This window comes from Pleurodeles waltl, chromosome 5 (genome assembly GCF_031143425.1).
Source record: "Pleurodeles waltl isolate 20211129_DDA chromosome 5, aPleWal1.hap1.20221129, whole genome shotgun sequence".
In the NCBI taxonomy this organism is placed as follows: domain Eukaryota; kingdom Metazoa; phylum Chordata; class Amphibia; order Caudata; family Salamandridae; genus Pleurodeles; species Pleurodeles waltl.
In genome coordinates, this window is record NC_090444.1 from 736,930,384 (window position 1) to 736,951,603 (window position 21,220).

General features: G+C 45.6%; 1 protein-coding gene across 1 annotated transcript in view; it reads left to right on the forward strand.

Annotated features, from left to right (window-relative positions):
- The window catches only part of TTC27 (tetratricopeptide repeat domain 27), a 1,165,789-nt gene that overhangs the window by 650,313 nt on the left and 494,256 nt on the right, over nucleotides 1–21,220 (forward strand). The window contains exon 9 of the mRNA XM_069234695.1: nucleotides 17,058–17,124. Within this exon, the coding sequence (XP_069090796.1) occupies nucleotides 17,058–17,124 (67 nt within the window). The remainder of the gene's footprint in view (nucleotides 1–17,057; nucleotides 17,125–21,220) is intronic.

The window sequence follows — 21,220 nt, forward strand, 5'->3', positions numbered from 1 at the left end:
CAGCACTTGACTATGCAGGTCGAGGAGGTCCCGGGACTGGTTGCAGAGTCCAAAGTCATAGTTGCCCCATTCGAAGTCCTCGGGGTGATCGGGTAAATTGAGGCACAAGAAAAAATCCAGGAAGTGGAAGTACTCTTCGACTTTTCCTCGTCCATCAGCTGATGAGACAAGGGAGAGTCAATGCTCTGGGCCTCATTCTGCAGAATTTGTGCTTGAGCCGACTCCATGCCTCCCTGAGTTTCTGGGAGCCGAATCGATCCCTGCCCAACTCAGAGAATTTTATGAGGCCATGCAACTCATTTTTTGTGCAGTCCGAACCTGCTGGAGCATCTTTGGACCCTGCACGGTTGTAGGGGGGTGGGCTCTTTGGATTCCATGCCGGCAGCTCTGGCCCTGATGTCAAGGGCCTCCCACGGTTCCAGTCCTGTATCCGGTTCAGCACCGATTGTGCCACCCTGACCTTCCCCAAAGCCAGTCCTGATGCCGACAATCCCAGCCCTGCCTGCACCCACTGGCAACATCGACCCCATTGTGATCCCCGACTCTGACACAGAGCCAGATGGGCATTGCCTGAAGCTAACTCTGGCAGGAGATTTACCTCCTCGCTGGGATCCTGAGCTGTATTTCTCTGGGTCTATACATCGGATGAATGGGAGGAGTCGCTGGACCCTTTAGAATGCCAGCCTTATGAATCTGAAATGAAATGACATGAGGACTTGGGTGAAGCCAGCGGACCGGACACTTCTCCAGATACTGGCATGCTTTCTCCCCCTGCTGTGGCTACGGAGGGAAAAGCTGCTTTTGCTAGGGTGGTGAGGAGGGCGGCTGAGGTCCTGGGCCTTCAACTATTCTCGGTGGTTGTCAAGACTAATCTCTTGACAGAGTCCGGCAACTGGGAGCTTCCACTGCAGAACCCCTGCTTCTGTTCAGTGATGGCCTCACGACCATATACTGGGTACTTGATCCAAACCCAGCACAGGAGCTCTTGTGAACAGGATAATTGCCTGCCTCAAGTGCACTGCACTTGGGGATCCAAGTTTCCTGAAGCTACACCCCACCCCTAAGAGCTTGGTGGTCCAAGCCTTTACCTCCCAAGGCATGTTCCCTACCTCTTCCCCAGATGGGGAATCAAAAAGGTTCGATTAATTTCAGAAGAAGATGTTTTCTTCTGCCAGCCTTGCATTGCGGTCAGTGAACACCACATGCCTTTTTTGAAGTTAATCCCACAGGCTGTGGAATATAGTTACTCCTGGGCTGCCACAGGTCCCACAGGAGTCCCGGGCTATACTCTGTCAGGCTGTTGCCAATGGGAGAGGTGTAGCAAAGTTCACAATGCATTCTGGACTTGACACGACCGACTCGCTAGGTTGAGTGGTTTCCATGATGGTGACTGTGAGGCACCATGCCTGGGTGAGATCGTCTAGCTTTTTGGGGGATGTCCAGGCTTCTTTGATGGCACCCGTCTCTTCAGAGACGAGGCAGACTCAGCGCTCGAGCGCTTAAAGGATTCTTGAGCTACGCCCAGGTCCTTGGGCTTTGTGGAGGACCCTCATTCCCCACCCCCCAGTCTGCCTTTCATCCTTTTGGTTGCTACGAAAGTGGTCTCCATCTGCTCTAATTCCTGGCCATTAGTGTGCCACGCATGCTGTTTGGCCTCTGCATGGCTGAGGGTACAGGACCCACCAATCTCGTAGGTCAGATGGCCAGCAGTCTGGTCAGTCTGCAGCAGCCTCTAAACCCTCCTAGTCTGCCTCCTCCCCACCAACGACCCTTTGGCGGCAGGATTTGCCATCACCTGCCCCACTGGCAATCCATCAATTCAGACAGGTGGGTTTTGCAGATAGTCCGAAGGATCTACGCCTTCCCCTCGAGACTGCCCCTCTTTCCATGCCACCATCTTACAATTGCATGATGGAGGATCATTTATCCCTTCTCAGCACGGAAGTTATGGCTCTCTTGGCCCAGGTAGTCTTAGAGAAGTAGGCTGTGGTTGCTATCCCCGCTACTTTCTGGTCCCCTATAAGGGCAAATGCCTTCTCATATCCTAGATTCCTCAACCTCTTCCTTAAGAAGGACAAGTTCAAGATGCTCACGTTGGCTCAGGTCTTGTCTGCTCTTGATTCAGGAAACTGGATGGTAGCTTTGGACTTGCAGGACACTTAATTTCATAGCCCCATCCTGTCTGCCCACAGATGGTACTTCTAGTTCACAGTAGGCCACAAGCACATTCAGTTCACCTTGCTCCCCTTTGGCCTTACCATCGTCCCAAGGTAATGGCATTGGTTGCATCTCTTGTGCAGACATCAGGGGTTTCAGTCTTCCCCTGTCTCCATGACTGGCTGATGAAGGCAAGTGTGCACCAAGCTGTCATCTCCCACCTCCAGACTACGTTGGACCTCCTGCGTTCACTGGGGTTCACTATAAACATGGCAAAGTTAAACCTGACTCCCTCTCAGATGCTCTCTTTCATCTGAGCTGTTCTGAACACAGTGCAGTTTCTGGCTTATCCTCCCGAGCGGTGAGTCCAGGATATTGAAGCTATGATACTGATATTTCAGCCTCTATCTTGGATTTCGGTGAGAATGATTCTGAGGCTGCTGGACCTCATGGCCCACTGTATCCTGCTATTGACACATGCAGGATGGCATATGAGGGCCCTGCAGTGGGACTTGAAGTTCCAGCGGGCGCATCATCAGGGGACTCTCTCTGACATGGTCCAGATCTCGGAGGGAACTGCAAAAGATCTGCAGTGGTGGTTAATGACTCACGATTGGGCCAGAGGCAGATCCTGCTACCTTCCCAAACCAGATCTTTCTTCTCTCTATCAAGCAAAAGATGGTGCAGGTGTTCACACGCAACGCCACCGCCATGTGGTACTGCAACAAGCAGTGCGGTTGAGGTCATGGTCCCTTTGTCAGGAGGCTCTGCGCCTCTGCGTGTGCCTGGATTAGCAGGACATATCCCTGGTGGTTCAACATCTTGTGGGCTCTGAACACCAATGCGGATGAACTCTGCCGAAAATGCCTACTGGATCACGAATGGCGTCTCCATCTGGAGCTGGTGCAAGGTCTCTTTCAGCAGTGGGGAGAGCCTTGGTCAGATTTGTTAGCCACTGCATACAATGCGCAATGTCAGCAGTTTTGCTGCAATCGCTCAGAGACGCTTTGTCTCAAGTGGAATTTAGGCCTCCTGAACGCCTTTCCACCATACCTCTACTGCCCGAAGTTCTCAAGAAGATCACAAACAACTGGGCCCAAGTAATCCTTGTGACTCCGGACTGGGCACGGAGAGTCTGTTATCACGAGTTGCTGAGCATGTCCATTGATCCTCCATTCAGACTGCCACTTCAGGAGGATCTTTTGTTGCAGCACAGTATGATTCTTCACCTGAACCTGTCCCCTTTCCGCCTTCTTGAATGGAAATTGAGTGGTGGCAGTTGACAGCTTTTGACCTTCCTCCCAAAGTCTGTAATATAATCTTGGAAGACAGACGTCCCTTCGCCAAAACGGTATACACCTGTTGTTGGATGTAATTTGTGGCATTGACATGTCTGTCGACTCCCTTTCTGCGCCTCTCTCTGAGGTCCTATTATTCATCCTTTCCCTTGCCCAGCATGGCTGTGCTCAGGACACTCTTCAGGGACATTTGTCTGCCATTTCTGTTTTTTTGTGGTTGTCTGATCACCCTTCTTTAAGACTGTTATTGTACATAGGCTCCTCAGATGTCTTAAACATGCCTTTCCTCCATCCCTTTTATATGTGCCCACATGGGATCGGAATTTGGTTCTGACTTTTTTGATGTGTGTTCCTTTTGAGCCTCTCCACAATTGTCTGCTCAGGCTTCTCACATTGAAAACAGCCTTCCTTGTGGGAATTATATCTGCCCGCAGGGTGAGCGAGCTCAAGTCCTTATCATTTAAGCTGCCCTACCTTTCCATCTTTCCTGACAAAGTGGTAATTTGCACTAAGGCCTCTTTTCTGCCAGAAGTGGTCATGCCCTCTTATGTAGACCAAACCATCACCTTGCCTACTTTTTATACACACCCACATCCCTCTAAAGAAGAGGAGAGAATCCACTACCTTGACCCAAAAAGAGAGTTGGCCTTCTACATTGATCATACAAACGAGTTCTGGGTAAATGACCAACTCTTTGTAGTGTAGGTGGGTACGAAGAGAGGTAAGGCAGTGTAGGAGCAGACCATCTCCAGATGTGTTGTACTCGACCTTAAGATCTGCTATGCACAGGCCAAAAAGCAACCCCCTAAGGGTTTGAGTGATCACTCTACCGAGCTAAAGGGGCAACCACTGCATTAGCACGTTCAGTTCCAGTCCTTGACATCTGTCAGGTGGCAACAGGGGCATCTCTGCACACGTTTAGCAAACACCACTGCCTGGACAGTCTCATCTGTAGGGACGAGCACTTTGCCCATTCTGGCTTGCAGGGTTTTCTTATAGGTACTTGGTTCGCAGACCCACCTCCGGGGATGGTAATGCTTGGGTATCTGTTCAAAGGTAAGGAATCTGCTGCTGGAAGTCTTTATCAGATGGACAAGTTACTTACCTTTGGTAACGCCGTATACGGTAGAGACTATATCTAGATGCAGATTCCTTGCCAACCCACCCATCCTTCCCACTTTGCAAACTGATTTCTAGGGGCAGGGACTTAACTTTCAAGGCCTTAATTATGACACACCATTAGCTAGTGTTGTGCATGACTCTGCGCTGCAGGCGTGCAAGTTATTAAAAAGATACTGATGTTGGTGTGCCTGAATGATGCTTATATAGGACCCGCAACATCATTTCCGGTGTGAATGATGGCAATGATGGACGTGAAGCCAATCAACGCTGTTGGAAATGGCCGTTTTTGCAGGGTTATCCCCAAACTGTTTGCCTCCTTCCTTCTATTTTTTCTTATCTGTTTTTGCCGGTTTTAGGACTCTGGACCTTTGCCACTTGTGACCAGTCCTAAATTACAAGTGCTCTCTGTCTAAATTGGATTGGTGATTGGTTTATCCATGATTGGCATATTTGATGTACTGCTAAGACACTAGTAAAGTGCACTGTGTGAGCCAAGGGCCTGTAAATCAAATGCTACTAATGGGTCTGCAGCACTAATTGTGTCTCCCACACGAGTATCCCTGTAAACCTGTCTCACACCTTCCATTGCAGTGTCTATGTGTACAGTTTTGCACTGCCAGTTCGACCTGGCAAGTGTACCCATTTGCCAGACCCAAACCTTACCTTTTACTACATATAAGCCACCTCTAATGTAGGCCCAAGGCAGCCCCAAGGGCAGGGTGCAGTGTATTTAGAAGGTAGAACATGTACGGATGTGTTTTACTTGTCCTGATAGTGAAAAACATGTTTAGCAGTATTTCACTATTGCAAGGCATATCTCTCCCATAGGGTAACAAGGGGATTGTCTTGAAATATCTTTTAAGTGCAGTTTCCCATTGGGAGCTGATAGAGATGTAGTCTGGGGTCTCTGAACCCACAATTTAAAAATACATCTTTTGTAAAGTTGGTTTTTATATTGTAAGTTTGAAAACGTAACTTTTAGAAAGTGGGCATTTTCTTGCTTAACCATTCTGTGCCTCAGTCTGGCTGTGGCATACATGTCTGAGTCAGACCGGCAGTTGGGTTGTTTGTGAATTCACTGTAGACAGTCACTCAAATGGGAGCTGAGATGTGTCCTGCATATCCTGATGGGTCTTCCTGGTCTAGCGTGGAGGGAGGAGCTGCTACTTGCAACCAAATAGAGCTGTGCCTGCCCTGACACAAAGCAGTCTCCAACCCCATAGAGTGTGCCTGGGGCCAGGATAGGGAGAGGCAGGGTCTTGTGCACTACAAAGACTTTCCTTTGAAGTTTTCCTACTTCAAAGGCAGAAATGAGTATAAGTATTGGACTGCTGATCCCACGACTTCAGAAAACTTCTGGACTGAGGGCGTTCTGCGAGGAAGAAGAGCTGGATGCTTTAGGAGGAACTGTCACTCTGCCTGTTGCTTTGCTGTGCTGGCCTGCTGCTTGCTGCTTCTGTCCTGGACTTTGCTTTCTACATCCTCTTCTCCAAGGTTCTCCAAGAGCTTGAACTGAGCTTGCCTTCTGTTGTGAAGTCAAAGGGACATCAAAGACTTAATCTGCCAGTGCCTGGGCTCTTATGCTGAGAGTCCTGACTTGTTAAGTGCAGTCCCTGGGCCCTTAGAATTGGAAGCTGGTAACCTAAGTGAAAATCCACACATTGAGGCTGTTGCAGCAGAAAAATCAACGCACCACCTGTCTTTGCGACTTGCAAATCGACTCATCGCCTGCTTGAGCACAGATCCATTGTTCCTGTGCATCTGCATTTTTCATGCATCAACCCTGGGGGTAGTTTTTCTCCGCAACCAGGAATCGATTCATTGCTAGTCCAGGGGGAAGAGAATCCACACATTGCTAGCCGGGCGGGAAAAGAATTGATGCATCGCCAGGCAGGTAAGGAATCCACACATCGCCTGTCCAGCGTTGCTTTTCTGACGCATCACCTTCTTTGCAGCCCGCATCATCTTTGTTTTTGACGCATCCAAGGTAATGTGTGTTATAAGGATACAACTACTGATTTCCCAGGATTAAGACTCTTTTAATCCTTTAAAGTGATAACTTTATTTGTGTATGTTGGATTCTTATTGTTTTGGTCTTGTTTTACTCAGATAAATATTGGATATTTTTCTAAACTGGTGTTGAGTACTTTTGTTGTGTTTCCACTGTGATACTGTGTGTGTCTACACAAATACTTTACACATTGCCTTGGAAATAAGCCTGACTGCTTGTGCCAAGCTACCAAGGTGATGAGCAGGGGTTATATAAGCTGTGTATTTCCCTTATCCTGATTTGAGTGAGGGTCCCTGCTTGGACAGGGTGTAAACTGACTGCCAACTAGAGACCCCATTTCTAACAGATGCCACCTACCAGCGCGCAGCGGTACTGTTTACAAAAATCATCTGGATCCAGTCTGACGCCTGGGGAGAATTCAAATGTAATGAATTTGCGGCTAGATATACTCTATCTCTTGATGAGGTTATGATGTGCTGTATAGTTGGAATATTGATTCACTCATTCATTCACCAATTTGATCGGTATGGCTGCTGAGGTCCTTGACCTTCGCCTTTTTACTGTGGAGTTAAAAATAAATCTACTGACTAAGGTCCTGCAGTCCAGCCAGGCACCAACAGAACCTCTTTTGCCTTTCAATGAGGCCCTCAATGAGACCATGCCCTGGCCTTCAGTCAATCGTCCTGTTTCCTGTCACCATAGACCCTACTCCAGGTTACCCACATTTATTGACCCACTCCCCACTCTCTGAAAGCTTGGTGGTTCTGGCGTCCACCTGCAGAGTGAACCCTAAACCCTTCCTGACAAACTCCTCATACGGAATTGAAATGTGTGGAAATGTTTGGGAACTGTTTGCTTGGGCACTACTCCCAATCACTTTGGGACATGGTAGGTGAGAACCTACCTGCAGCCCCGATGACTTAATGCTCCTTTAGCCCAAACAATTAAAGATGGTTAGGATGCCGCAAAATATGGCATCTGCTTGGGCCTTGACACCACAGTTCTGAGTCTGAATCATTCCACACACCCACCAAACCGGGAGGTGCTGCTTTTGTATATCTTTACAAGCTGAGGAGTCTGTGGTTAGAAGTATCCATCAGAACAAGTTACTTGCCTTCTGTAACTCTCTTTCTGGTGGATACCCTATCTAACTTAAGATTCCTTACTGCACTCCCACCTCTCCCCTTTATGGAATGATCTCTTCCCATCTAAAAATAAAAGTTCCAGTTTTAGGAGCCTGCACACTGCTGGTCCACATTTTCTCATAGGCTCTGCCTCTGAGTCCATGGCCTTCCTATTCATTAGAAATTGATGTCACAGCACATAGGTGGCACTTGAATGTGTATCTGCTGGTAACTTCCAGAGCAGAACTGAGTCAGCGCGGAGTTGCTCAACAGGAGCACTGTTTTTTTAGCTTTCCGGATCCAATCAGGCCCCTGTGGATACTCACACGATGAGGGAAGCTAGAGTATCTAAGAGAAATAGCATTACTTAAGGTAAGTAGCTTATTTATTATGGTTACAAAATTGTTCATAAGAGAATACACTATATACCCATTTTACTACATTTCATGTCATCCGATGCCAGTATGTGAAGAAGAAAGCAATTTAGCTGAGGTGTGAACAAATGTTATTACAAGGCAATTAATGCTGGAAAGAATAAGAACAGAGTACTTGGAAAAAGCCTCTTATGAATATGTCCATCTACAACAAGTGATTAGAACAGTACTGATGAATACATTGAAACTTATAGATTTTGGAGAACATTGCAAAACAGGTTAAAAGTAATGAAATGTAAGAATCAAACCAGATACAAAGTGACAGACAAAATCAGAGAAAAGATTTATTTAGAGAGTTATGTATAGCGCAAACTATACCTGACAATGGTATCGGAACACTTTACAGAGAAGCTACTGACAAGGTTTTCAATGTATACAAAATAATGCTTGATAGGATGTGTACAGAAAACTAACAGCGCAATAGGCATAGATTATTTACACTATACATACAGTTCGGAGGAAAATTGCTAAGAGTCAGTAGATCTCTAGTTGAAAAAGGGAAAAACATTCATGTAGTTTCCAGGGATTATTCCAGGATTACGATTAATTTAAAAGGGAGTGGGTTATAATACCACAATCAGTATGCAATAGAATGGATGGTCACAGGGCTATTGTGTCTACAAAGAAATTTGAGAGAAACTTTTGGTTTCTAGATTTGACTTTTGAGGAGATGAGATTGTTCAATCCTGTCATTTATGCCAAAGCACTGGAAGGTTTAATCCTGCTGGAAATGTAATAATGTCAGATATTCTGAAAAAGTATGGTCTGTTGTAGCAGTTAATTTATATGGGGCAGTGGACACAGGCCCTCTTTGATGAGTATTCATGTTTTCCCATAGTTCAGCATATGGTATCCATAGCTGTCTCAGTTGTACTATCAATATATTAGAAGAGGTCTTTGCTGAGTGGGGAATACCTGATACACTTCAATCTCTTAGTTCCACTACCAATAAATGGAAACAAATTCTGACTTGTAGTGCATTATCTGGGTGTTAACAATAGGAAAATTAAACCACAGTGGCCACAAGCTAATGGAATGACTGAGAGAATCATGGCCACCATGAAGAAAGACAATGATCACAATGCATCAGTCTGGGTTACGTCTTGCATGATCATAGATAGATTGGTGCTTCAGCAGAGAAATCTCCCTCTGAATTGATATTTGTTCATGCAAGACGGACTTGGCTGTCAGTGTATCAAGCATCCCGAAAATGATACTACATTTACAAGTAACCAAAGAACAAAATGGAAAAGAAAAGAGTGTGCAGGGGTCTGACGATATGCAAAGGATCCAACCATCAAACTAGGGGATTGTGTACTTGTGACACAAAGTCAAGTGTGGAAAGATTATGCTTTTGTGATAAGTACTCCATTACAGGTAATCCAAGTGAAAATAACTACGGTCTCTGCAACTTCTGTGCACAATGCCATTACTAGAAATGTATCTCATTTCAAGTGGATGATAAATCATTATTGAGGGTGGACATTTTAAATATAATTAGTATATTCTCAGTTCTTGGAAGGTTGGTATACCTTTAGAGACAAATTAGAAAGGGTTCAGTTATTCTAGCCACTGCATAATTCCTTTAAATATATCTACTTCATACAGTTATACTGGGGCTTATAGGAAGATATAAGGAACTTCTACTGAGCAGTTGTACTGTACTTTGTTTACATGAATGCTCCCTTGATGATGGTGCTTCCTTCTTTTTGGAGCTGTGATTATGGTTTAGTTAAGTAAATTATTTTAAAACAATAGTTCTAAACTAAGGGTGTGAATTAGAGTTTAGGGGCAGGCCATCCTTCACAAACATGATGGATATCCCATGGTCCTTCTTAAGTTCTAAATCCAAGAAGCTATCAAAAAATGTTCTAAAATACAGATGGTGCAGGGCGTGATTAAGATGGCGGTTGGATAGGACGTGTCTCTCTGTCCCTCCGACCCCTGCCGCTGAAACGTGGCCACCGGCTCCGGATAATGCCCTTACAATCACCTTTTCCCTCCCTGTCAGGGCAGGCAAGCTGCAGTGGTGCGACAAAGACCGAAGGATGCACGGAGAAGGTGGAACAGTCGAGCGCAGCCTGGGAGCTAGCCACAGAGGTGCTCAAGATGCCGATGTCCGGTGACTGAGTGGGGTGACATCAGTGGGTGCAACAGCTACGACTGCACTGTGGCTGGGGCCTAGTTGTGAGGTGGTAAGACCAACGTGCAGCACAGCAGTGGTGGGGAGCCCAATGCAGGAGTGCCTAAGGCCCTGCTCGTGAGCTCTCTCAGCACACTACCCCAAGCTGGTTTCCTCCGTCAAACTAATGAGGGGAAGGTGGGGTGCACAACGACTGAGATTAAGGGCTGTCTACTGGCGCACATGATTCAATTAGGGGGTCGCCAGCTTGTGGTGGACACCAGATATGGGGCCAGGAGACATTTCTCAGTCGACCCCTATCTGAGGTCATGACTACCCAGGAGAACTATTCGGAGGGGACCTAAACTTGGTGTTTTGTAATGAGCTGAGATGACTGGGGCAGTTTCCTCTGGAGGAGCGCAGTGGATGGAAGAGCTAGGTCTTGGGGATCTCTGGAGGGAATGTCATCCCCACAACTTTGGTCTGTACATTTTATTCACATGCCCATAAGACCTATGCTAAGCTAGACCACTTCTTGAGTACTAATGGGATCCAGAACTTATTCTCGGAAGTCATAATCGAACCCTGGGTGCTCTCCGATCACGCATCGGTCTCTCGAGGACTAAAGACACTCCCGTGCAGAGGGGACCTAGGCAGTGGAGACTGAGGGATACCCTAATGCACAGACCCGCGTTGGTTGATCAGATCAATGGAGAGTTCCACCTTCTTGGAAACAAACGACACCGCTGATACCTCCGTCTCCTTGCTGTAGGACACCCTAATAGGGGTCCTTGGGGCGAATTCATAGCCAGTTCAGCTGCCGCCAATAAATTGGCGGCAGATTAAGTGGATTAGCAAGTGTTAGAATTAGGGAAAATTCACAAGGGCACAGATACATCCCAGGTCTATAGGCAGCTAGAAGCAGCCCGGTCTCAACTTACTGGCCTAGATCTAGACAGGGCTGAATACACCCTCCTACGACTCCACCATTCCTTTTACATGGGGGCCAAAAAACGTAGTTGTTTACTAGCCAACCATCTTTGTGCCCATCGTCAGGCAGCAAGTGTGGAGATGCTCAAGTCCCCTGATGGAGACAAGATTATGGAAGAAGCCTTTGTTTTCTGAGGCTCCTATGAAGATCTATCTGTACTTCCTTCTGGCTGCCAGTGGGGGCAATTTGCATGAATACCCTCAAGGGGCGCACACAGCCCGACTGACACCTGCTCAGGCTGCTGTGCTTGACACACCGATTGGGAAAGAGGAGGTGATTACTGAAATTGCCTGCTTACAACCTCTTAAATCACCTGCACGAGACAGGTACCTGACCCTGTTTTACAAACCCTTCTGCACCACCTTTGCTCCCATACTCACGAGTGTTGAATGAGGTCACTGGCACTGCCCCACCTTCCTTGTTGGAGGCCTCCATTGTAGTCATTCCTAAAGCTGGGAAGGACCCCACCCAGTGCGGATCGTACATGCCTATCTCCTTTCTCAACATAGGTGTCAAGCTACTCACAGGCATTTTGGCGTCCAGACTGAACCCTCTTATGCCCGGGTTGTTGAACCCAAACCAGGCAGCCTTTATTCCATACCAACAGTACCAAGTGCCTACTGCACCTTGTGGACAAAGCTGGGCACTCCCATCGGGAACAGATGCTCCTGGGTATTGATGCCAAGAAGACATTTGACTGCTTTCATTGGCCGTACCTTGAGGCCCCTTACAACATTTTGGCCTCTACCCCAGATTTAGAGCCTGGATCAGGAGCAATTACAGTCACCCAACAGCCTTGGTACAAGTTAATGGCTAGAAGTCACCCCCATTTCCCATCCGCCGGGGGACAAGACGGGGGTGCCTGCTCTACCCTGGCTGTTTGCCCTATACATGGAGCCCTTCGTCCATCGGGTGGGTGATAGTCCTGACATCACAGGCATGGTCTTCAGTGGGGGAAGAGCACACTCTGGCATTATATGCAGATGATGTGATCGTTGCATTGGTTATCCCTCAAATGGATCTCCCCTTCCTTCTTCGGGAGATGGAGGTCTTTGGGAACGTGTAGGGTTTTCAGATCAAAATGCGGAAGTCTCAAGACCTTAATCTCTCACTCCCACCCCCCAGAAAAGGTGACGCTCCTAGTTCGCCATTACCTGTTCCAGTGGCAACCACTCGCCCTCGCATACATGGGGATCCAGCTCGTCCAGACAGTCTTGGTGACGTTGAGGCTGAACTACTTGACTCTTCTACAAAGTGTACAGAGGGACCTGATGCAATAGAAACTTTACCCCATTTCCTGGCTGGGCAGAATAGCAGCCATAAAAATGTCTGTGCTGCCGAGAGTCTGTTTCTTATTTCAGCCCCTACCAGTAGAGCCCCCTTCTGGTCTCTTGCAAACCATGCAAGGTGGGAAAGAAACCTCCTATGGACTGGGCCCTGACTTACCAGCCGCTGCTAGTTAGGAACGTCAAGGCATACCTTACATAGTACAATAAAACCACGCAGTACAACTCCGCTACTTAGTGGCGTGGTCCAGGGGGAATCTGACAAACGTTGGTTGTTCATGGACCGAGCCATAGCGGGAACCTCCCTTTGGAAAATCCCCTTCTTGCCAAAGTATCACTGAACTTCAGGCCTGTACTCCTCACCGGTTACCCACACAACTTTGAAGGTATGGGACTATACGGCGCATCGAGGTGTCCCCTCTACCCATCACTCCCCTTTAACTCCTATAGTAGAAAACGCAGACTTCACCCCGGACCTAGACCAAGGTGTGTTCTGCCAGTGGCAGAATGAGGATTGCCGCTCTAGCGGTCACCTATTCGAGGCAGAAGGCCTGATCCCCCTCTAGAGCTTGAGGGCATATCATGACCTCCCAGAGACGGAGAAGCTACGGTAACTTCAAATTAGATGGGCGGTAACTACAAATTAGATGGCTGTTACTGAAGGATTCTGACAAACATCTCATTTCGGATATGTACGCCCTATTAAATTAATCCCGACACCTATACTGCCAAGTCAGGCACGGTGGGAGGTCGAACTGAGGAGGACATTGACTACAGACCACACCACTCAGCACGCAATATGGCCAGCATAGAGACTAATTTAAATAGCTACATGCTGGTATCTTACCCCTGCGTGCCTGCATAAATACCACCCTACACAAAGTGCTGAATGCTGGAGACGGTGTGGCGCTCCTAGTACATTTGTTATGGGATTGTCCAAAGCTTGCGCCTTTTTGGGAGTAAATCTTGAACGACATAGACTCCTGCCTCCGGACTCAGCTCCCAAAATTCCCTGCATACATTATATTGGGACTCCCCAACCCTTTGGCATTCCCACTCAAGTCCCTTAGAGGGCGGCAAATTAGTTTGGCTCTGGGGGCTGCCCTATAAAATATTCTGGCTTTTTGGGGTTCACCTACACTTCCACCACACTTGAGATGGCTTCATAGATTGTGGCACCACCTGGACATGGAGAAACTCTCCCTGGTGCTCTCTGACCTTGGTGATACCTTTTGTGAACTGTGGAGTCCAGGCCTGTCTCTACTCACCAGGGAGTTTCGTGAACTCACTTCTCCTAAATACTTGAGACTCCTTCCACTAGCAGCCACAGAAGGCTCCCAGTGACTGTTGCACGAGGGATGGGAGGCAAGAAGGCGTTGGGCCTGGACGCTCGATAAGTCGACTTGGTATAGATGTATGTAAACGGGTTGGTGTGTGGGGGGGGGGGGGGGAAATTCTTGTGTTTTACAGTTGCAAGTTTCATTGTTGCTGCCCAGTGTGTTCGTGGTTCTTTCCATTGATATACCTTTAAAACGCTAATAAAGAGATTTAAATCATAAAACACAAATGATCTAATGTTTTTTTAACAACTGCGCCACAGCCCACTTATTAAAAATATTCATTTTGGAAGGATGAAGTTGGATTTGACCTTGCCAAGGTTTTTCTTTTATTTTAACCGCTGAATTATGTGCCGTCATTTGAAAGGCTGCTAGTTAATTGTCATCTCAAAGAGAAGCTTCCGTTTTAGTCGAATGTCACATTCCCGCCTTTCCTCTATTTATTTAATCGTCGGTATTGCTGTAGACAGCTTTGATCAATTTCACAGTTTTGTTCCAGTCTGATTGGATGGGTACATAATGTACATTGACACGAGCCAGAACATCAGGAGTTTTAAAACAGCCCTCAACTGCTGTGGCAGATGCCAAATGATTCCCATATATTACCCAGTGTGGAGCACCAAAAAGCGAGCGGAGCTTTGCTGCGGAAATCATAATCATTCAGAAGCGATGCATTTACCCCAGCCGTTGTATTACCACGATTTCCTGTCTACCAACGTAGAATTCAAAGACAATGAGGCACTAAGGTGATTTAAATGGCACATTTATACACAGTATTATCCTTGTTAACTATATTGCTTCCTGCCAAGCGTTGCTACCTAATTCGGCAATGGAACACACAAAAAGTTGCTCCGCTCCGTGTTCAAGTTGAACGTCTTTCAAAAAGTCATATGTGCTAAATTTATAGAAATTTGCTGTGACAGATAGTGAAAAACTGGGCGCCTACTCGCACTACCCAGGTTGTCATATTACTCTGTTGTTCCAAATCGACTTGTGATCCCACAGTGGTCTTGCTCTCGCCCCTGTTGTTCAATATTTATGCTAATTGGCTGTGTGAGGCATTCTGCAGACCTAATTTGCTGTTCTTCAGGATCCGCTTTAATCAAATGTTTTTTCATCGCAAAGGTGATCATCCTTTTTGTCCACGGATTACTTCACCAAAATATCACCCTGGATAGAGGCCATTAGCTTTATCCTATCACTCGCTGACTTTATGCTTCTCTTAGACTCTGTACTGTGCTGCACTGCATTTTGGCTAGGTTTGCGCTGTAGAAATACGATATACATACATACATACATACTCTCAATCCAGAGAACACAGACCTGGTGATAGTGGGTAGAGATGGGAACTTGATATTAGTTTTGGCTTTATATTGAGATGCATTCCTTAATGTTAATAGAGTCCGGCTTATGCTGGTGACCCAGGTATGCAACCTATGAGGCTTTTGTGATTGCATACGTACTTAAGTAGCTACTTTTGTGAGAGCTTTTTATCTGAGAACACTTGGCCATAATCACACTCTCTAGTGCTTAGTCATTGGTCTTTACTACGTTTTAATGTATTGTCTTGTATGCTGAGCTTCATTTTATCATAACCAGAGGCTCCATGTAGAGCACTGAAAGTGCTCTGCCGGCTCGTTTCTTCTCTTCAAGCACATAATTATAAAGCTTTCACTCTTCAAGCACATGATTGAGAATCTTTCACAGGGGCACTGTGACTTGTCCACCACAATCAGTGACTTACATCCATGTGGACCTCTTACAGCTAGATGGTGGAGCACAGTCTCCGAGCCATAAAGGAACAGAAGTTTCTTAAAGAGCAGGTTATCAATGTAGCTCACCAGATTTCCATCACTAACATGGTTGGGATGCATTGCATTTTCTAAAATGCCTTACTCTAGTACCTGATGTGTGACACTTACCATGGCTGTAAGTTAAATGCTTTGGTCTAGCTGGAAAGGAAACTCAGCTGTACACAGTTTTTGTGTCTCGCCTACAGACAGTTTTTAGCTGTATGTTGTCAAAGACCTATTGTGGACTTTACCAATACATACATTAGGCTTTTGCCCAGTCCATTGCAGTAGTGGCTCGCGGGAGGAGGAAGGGGCAGGGCGACATGGGCGGGGGTGCAGCGCAAAAAATAAATAAATGAAAAAGAAAACACATGTTCCGTCGCGCCACCTCCGAATTGCTCCCTGCTCCTCATCTGCAGAGACAGGCTCAGGCTCCCAGCCTGCCCTGCGTCCTATCCTACAGCAGCTTACATGCTGCCTGGCTGGGTGCTCCGAGGCAGAGTGGGAGCCTCTGCCTTCTCTCTCCAATCCGGTACTGTGGTGCCGGGTTGGACAGAGCCTACTGAGCATGTATGTTTGGCCGGCCAAACATACATGCGCACTGAGGGGGAGCTCACCCAACTTCTTGTAGCTCTTCTTCACAAAACCTGCTTCTCATTCATTGCTCCCTGACTCTCCTGTTACGGTCTACTTAAAAAAAAAAACTTTAAAAAAAGCTACAATTGACTGCTGGTTCACTCAATTTTTGAAGCACATTTTTGCGCACATCTAATTTCTTTTTTTTCATTTACCACTGCCAGACTGGTGTCCGCCATTTTCGAACAGTAAATACAAGAAGACAAAATGGTGTCTTAGTAATGCTGTATGCATTCATGGTGATGTATGCATGCATGTATGTTATCTTGCTAGGCTGTCATGATGACAATCACATAAGTACACATCATTACACAATGTATTCTTTTTCTTTTAAATGTTGCCCAGCGTCAGCAAAAAGCATTGGTAAAGCCAATAGGTCTGATCGGCAGAGCTACTGATTTTTCCAATTCTTGTTTTGATATTGCAGGTGCTTTTTTAGTCCATTTACGTTAAAGGTTACTTTGTAGACATGAGTCTTTGGACAATTATATCGTCGTCCTCGAAGACTCTGGTGAACAGTGACCTTCATGCTGCATATCTGAACATTTTAGGCCCCAGCAAAGAATGGTTAAATGAGCTAGGGTGGTAGAGGGCTAGTTTGAAGAAGTCTTTGGATAAATTCTTGGTGCTGAAAAGCTCTTGTCCATAATGGGGAATCGTTGGCTGCTATAAAATTGTATTGTCTCTATTAAATTGTATTGTCTCTATTAATTTCTTTTCTCATACAAGTATTCTCCGTTTCGCAGCACAGACTTCCAGAAGAACAATCCTGTACACAAGCTGACACAAGAGGAACTGCTTGCTTTCACATCCGTAAGTACCTTGTGTGTCGCTGTTGGACACTTGCCATGTTCTTTGGTCTGCGTTTTCTTTTACAAGTGAGTCTCTTGGGGCTGGGAGCTGTTCATCATGTGTTGGTTACACTCTTCACTAGCACTGCGTTATGTGACACAAATACAGAGAATTTGAAGTAAATAACTGAAAGGCTCTGACATCAGTGACAAAAACAGGGAAAGAAACTATATAAAACTTGAAACTTGGGAGCTCAGTCCTACCTCAGGAGCTTGACAATTGGGTGCCTGTGACCTTGCTGTGTCTGTCCTTGTTATGGAATTCCTGCTCCTTGCGACCTTTATTGAGACGGACCTTATTTTCCTCCCCTTTTTCTCTTTGCTGATGCTGGTGATCCCTAGCTTTTACTGTCCGGGAGGTCTTGGCTGGTCACCTCAGTAGAGTAACCATCATGTGAACACACTTTTTGCCCCCCTAATCCTTTAGCGCCTTTCTGCTGGTCTCACATTGGAGATGAGAGCTTGCGAAGGGGTCAGCGATGTAGTGGGAAGGAAAGAAAGGGAAACGAAGGAACTTGAAGATAAGGGAATGAAAGACAATGAACAGACACAGCAGCCTGGAAAAAATGAAATGAAAAAGTAGTTTGCTTGTCCAGTTCTGTGGGCCTTGGTTCAGGGCGCAAGTCGCCCATGCTTTAGGTCGCCCATGCTTTAGGTCGACCCAGTATTTACTTCAAAGTTTGCACATTGGTTTAAACTTTTTCCACTCCCACAGTGAGGAATGATGACTTGTTCGAATAAACTGAAAAATCAGTCACATTTAACAAGAAGCGCCCATGCTGGTACTGTATAGGTTGCAGTACCTCAGAAGGTCTAGAATTCTGATAAGTAGGGCGTGTGTACCTAGTGTACAGTGAGCAGACCAAGAGAAGAAACCTGAACAGACCCCATCCCCACCTCCCTTGACCGTCCCTCGTATTCCTCGCTATTAGTGATTGGGAGGGTCTGCCCTGATGCACTTTTAACTAAAATGTTGGTAGGTGGTACATTTCATAGCACAATGTTACAAATGCATTGGCTTAAAATCCGTAGGTTTTTCAGATTGATTGTCTATTCGAATGAGACACTATTGACACATTCCTTTCTTTCACAGCCTACCAGGCCAGTTTGACCCTCCCCAAAAGATCTTTGCAGGTTTCTCCTTCAGGGGGCATTTTGTTAGAATTGGATTGAAATTGAGCAGTGCAGTAATGATAATACGGGGGTCAACAGAAGTCAAAAGGTTAAGACAAGCAGCAGCTAGCTTATGTCAGTCTCAGTCAGTGGCTGTTTATGGTTTAATAATGTAATTAATTTGTTCTATATAGGGTATGAAATGTCTACAGGTAGGTCAAGAAATAAACATAATAGCAACAATGATTTGCCGTTTTGGTCCAAAGAAATTATGGCACAATTTCACTAATAAGTGACGCCAAATATGCTTTAATGTTCAGTTAAATATCAGTTTAATTATTGGAAAATTACAATTGTTTACCTAAAGGATCGTGTACTCATTTACAGAAACTGTGAGCTTCAACTTGTTATCAGAGAATGCCCTAATTGTCCGAAAATACATATTTTCTTTTCAGTCGATGGGCACAATTTGTCCCAAAACATCGACTTTTATTTTTTAAAATATATTCATCTGTCCACAATACCAGGTTTTCAATTTGCCTAAATAATTTAGTTTTCTTCGAAACTAGCTACCCACAAGAAAAATAATGGCTCATATCCCAGTGAATTGTCGTATATGCCCATATGTCATCATATGCAAGGAATAGTGTTTGCACCCTAAAGTGAAAATCTAGATAATGGTATACTCAAAGCTCACCCTTGAACATCGGTACACATGTTAGACAACTCAGTTGCCTTCACATGCACAATGCGACTCAAAGCTACATAATTAGCTGAGTGTGCTCCACCCACCTCAGCAGTACGCATAATAACTGCCTCACAAAAATTATCTGAGGCGCACCAAACCTTCATGCAGATGGAATGACAACAAAGCTGCCTAATCGGCTAATACTCTTAAAACTTCACATCCACCCAGACGCCAAGCACCTATAATTCGTTCACCCACTAGCATGAAACAAACAGCAATGCCCTTTGGCACATGCATCCAATCACATCCAAACCCATGTATATCCAGAACAGCATCTAGCCGACCACTTATAATATAATAGATCCCTAAGCAACACAATAATCTACTCCATCTTTGCTGGCTATTATTAACTATGTCTCCTGCCTAAAACAGTTTGAAACACAAGGAAGCAGTTTCATCATACTAGCATAAAAGCTAGGATTCTAAGGGGTGTCTTGATTTAAAAAACAAAACAAAAAAAAACAGTTTAGAACCATATAAATGGTGGGAATGGTATTGGTTATGGCTATGAAGACTTGCATAACACTCGTTCACCCAAAGGTATCACAGCGCTAAGCCCTCAGGAAGCTTTGCTCTTATGATTTCAGTTGCTACCTTCCAGAACCAAAGGTTCTGGAACAGCCATGATTTCAAAACCCATCTGAAAGGTTCCAGAGATTTTATAGCCTTAATAGCTGTTCGAAGGGAGTCCCATAGCTTGGGGGCTAGAACTGAGAACCTGCAGCCCCCTAATCTGTTTTCTGGTATCTGGGTACCACTTATATTTTCGCTATGGCTGGATGTAAAACCATGTTAGGCGTGTACCTAGGTACACGCTGAATAAGAAAATCTGGGGCTAAGCCATGAATACCCTGGATGACTTAGCAACAGACCTCAACATTGATGTGTCGTGCCATTTCTAGCCAATGTACCTGTTTTAGCAACTGGAGAGTATGTGTTCTGTAGGGGAGCCTTTAGCACCAGCCTCGCTGCTGCGTTCTGAAGTATTTGAAGGCATTTTAAATCACAGTCTGGTAGTCCTAAATAAATACTATTAGCATAGTCATTTCAATTTGCTGGCTCATGGAGAGTTTGTGATCGATTATAATGCCCAAGGGTTTTTGCCATTACATTGGGCATAGGTGCTGGGCCCATTTCCAAAGGCCTACAAAGATCCAACCAGGTTCCTGTATGAACGTTAAAGTCCACAATTTCTGTAGTTTCTGCATTTAATTTTAAGATGTTTGTCTTTATCCATCCATATATGAAGTGCTTAGTGACTTGGAAGCAGTGTTGAGAAGACTCCCCCGTCTCAAGACGTAGCAAAATGTGAAAGTAATTCACATAGTTGAAAATGCAGCACCCTCGTATAACAAGCTCCATTATCAGCGGCTGTATATAGATGTTAAACAAGTGAGGTGAGAGCACTGATCCCACTGGAATTCCACAGGTGACCTTTCCCTCAGAAGCTATGAAAGGAGCCATGGATACTACTTGGGTTCTATCACTAATGAAGGATGTTAGCCATTCATATGCAATATCTATAATGCCAGCTGGTCTGAGATGTCATAATAAGATCTCATGGTCGACCATATCAAAGGCTGCTGACAGATCAAGTGCACACACACAAGCACATATGCTAAGGTTCTCCATTACATGCCCTTATGTTGGCATCCCAAACCCGGCCATTGGATACTTTCCAATGTCATCATAGGCCAAGCAGTCCTTTTATATTCTGACTACTGCTATGAAAATTTATGTAATGCTATGATATGCAAAAGAGTGCCATAGTAGTTACAATAGCACCAGAATGTGTTATGGGTGATCATCACATGCTCACAAGGCCCTATTTATCTGTCAAGCAAGCAATGCAGTGGCATACCAAGCAAAGCCATGATATGTCCACTAATGCCTTATCTGATAAACACTTGAATATGCAGATTACTTACTTTAGAATATTCCCCAAGTGTTAGACTGGATGTGGGAACCTTCAAGTAGTACTTCTGCGTGCCAGTAGGTGGCATCTTTTACTCGGCATTGTCTGCACCAGATGTGACGTGCGCACTGCCACCCCAGCGTGCTGACCTAATGTTCTTTTCTTTCTGCACCATGAGCACAGATCAGGAGAGAGCTACCTCTGCCCATTTCTGGGCAACATTTTGTGACTTTTGTCAACCTTTCTTGAGACCTTGTCTCCCAGTGTGCGAAGGATGTCACC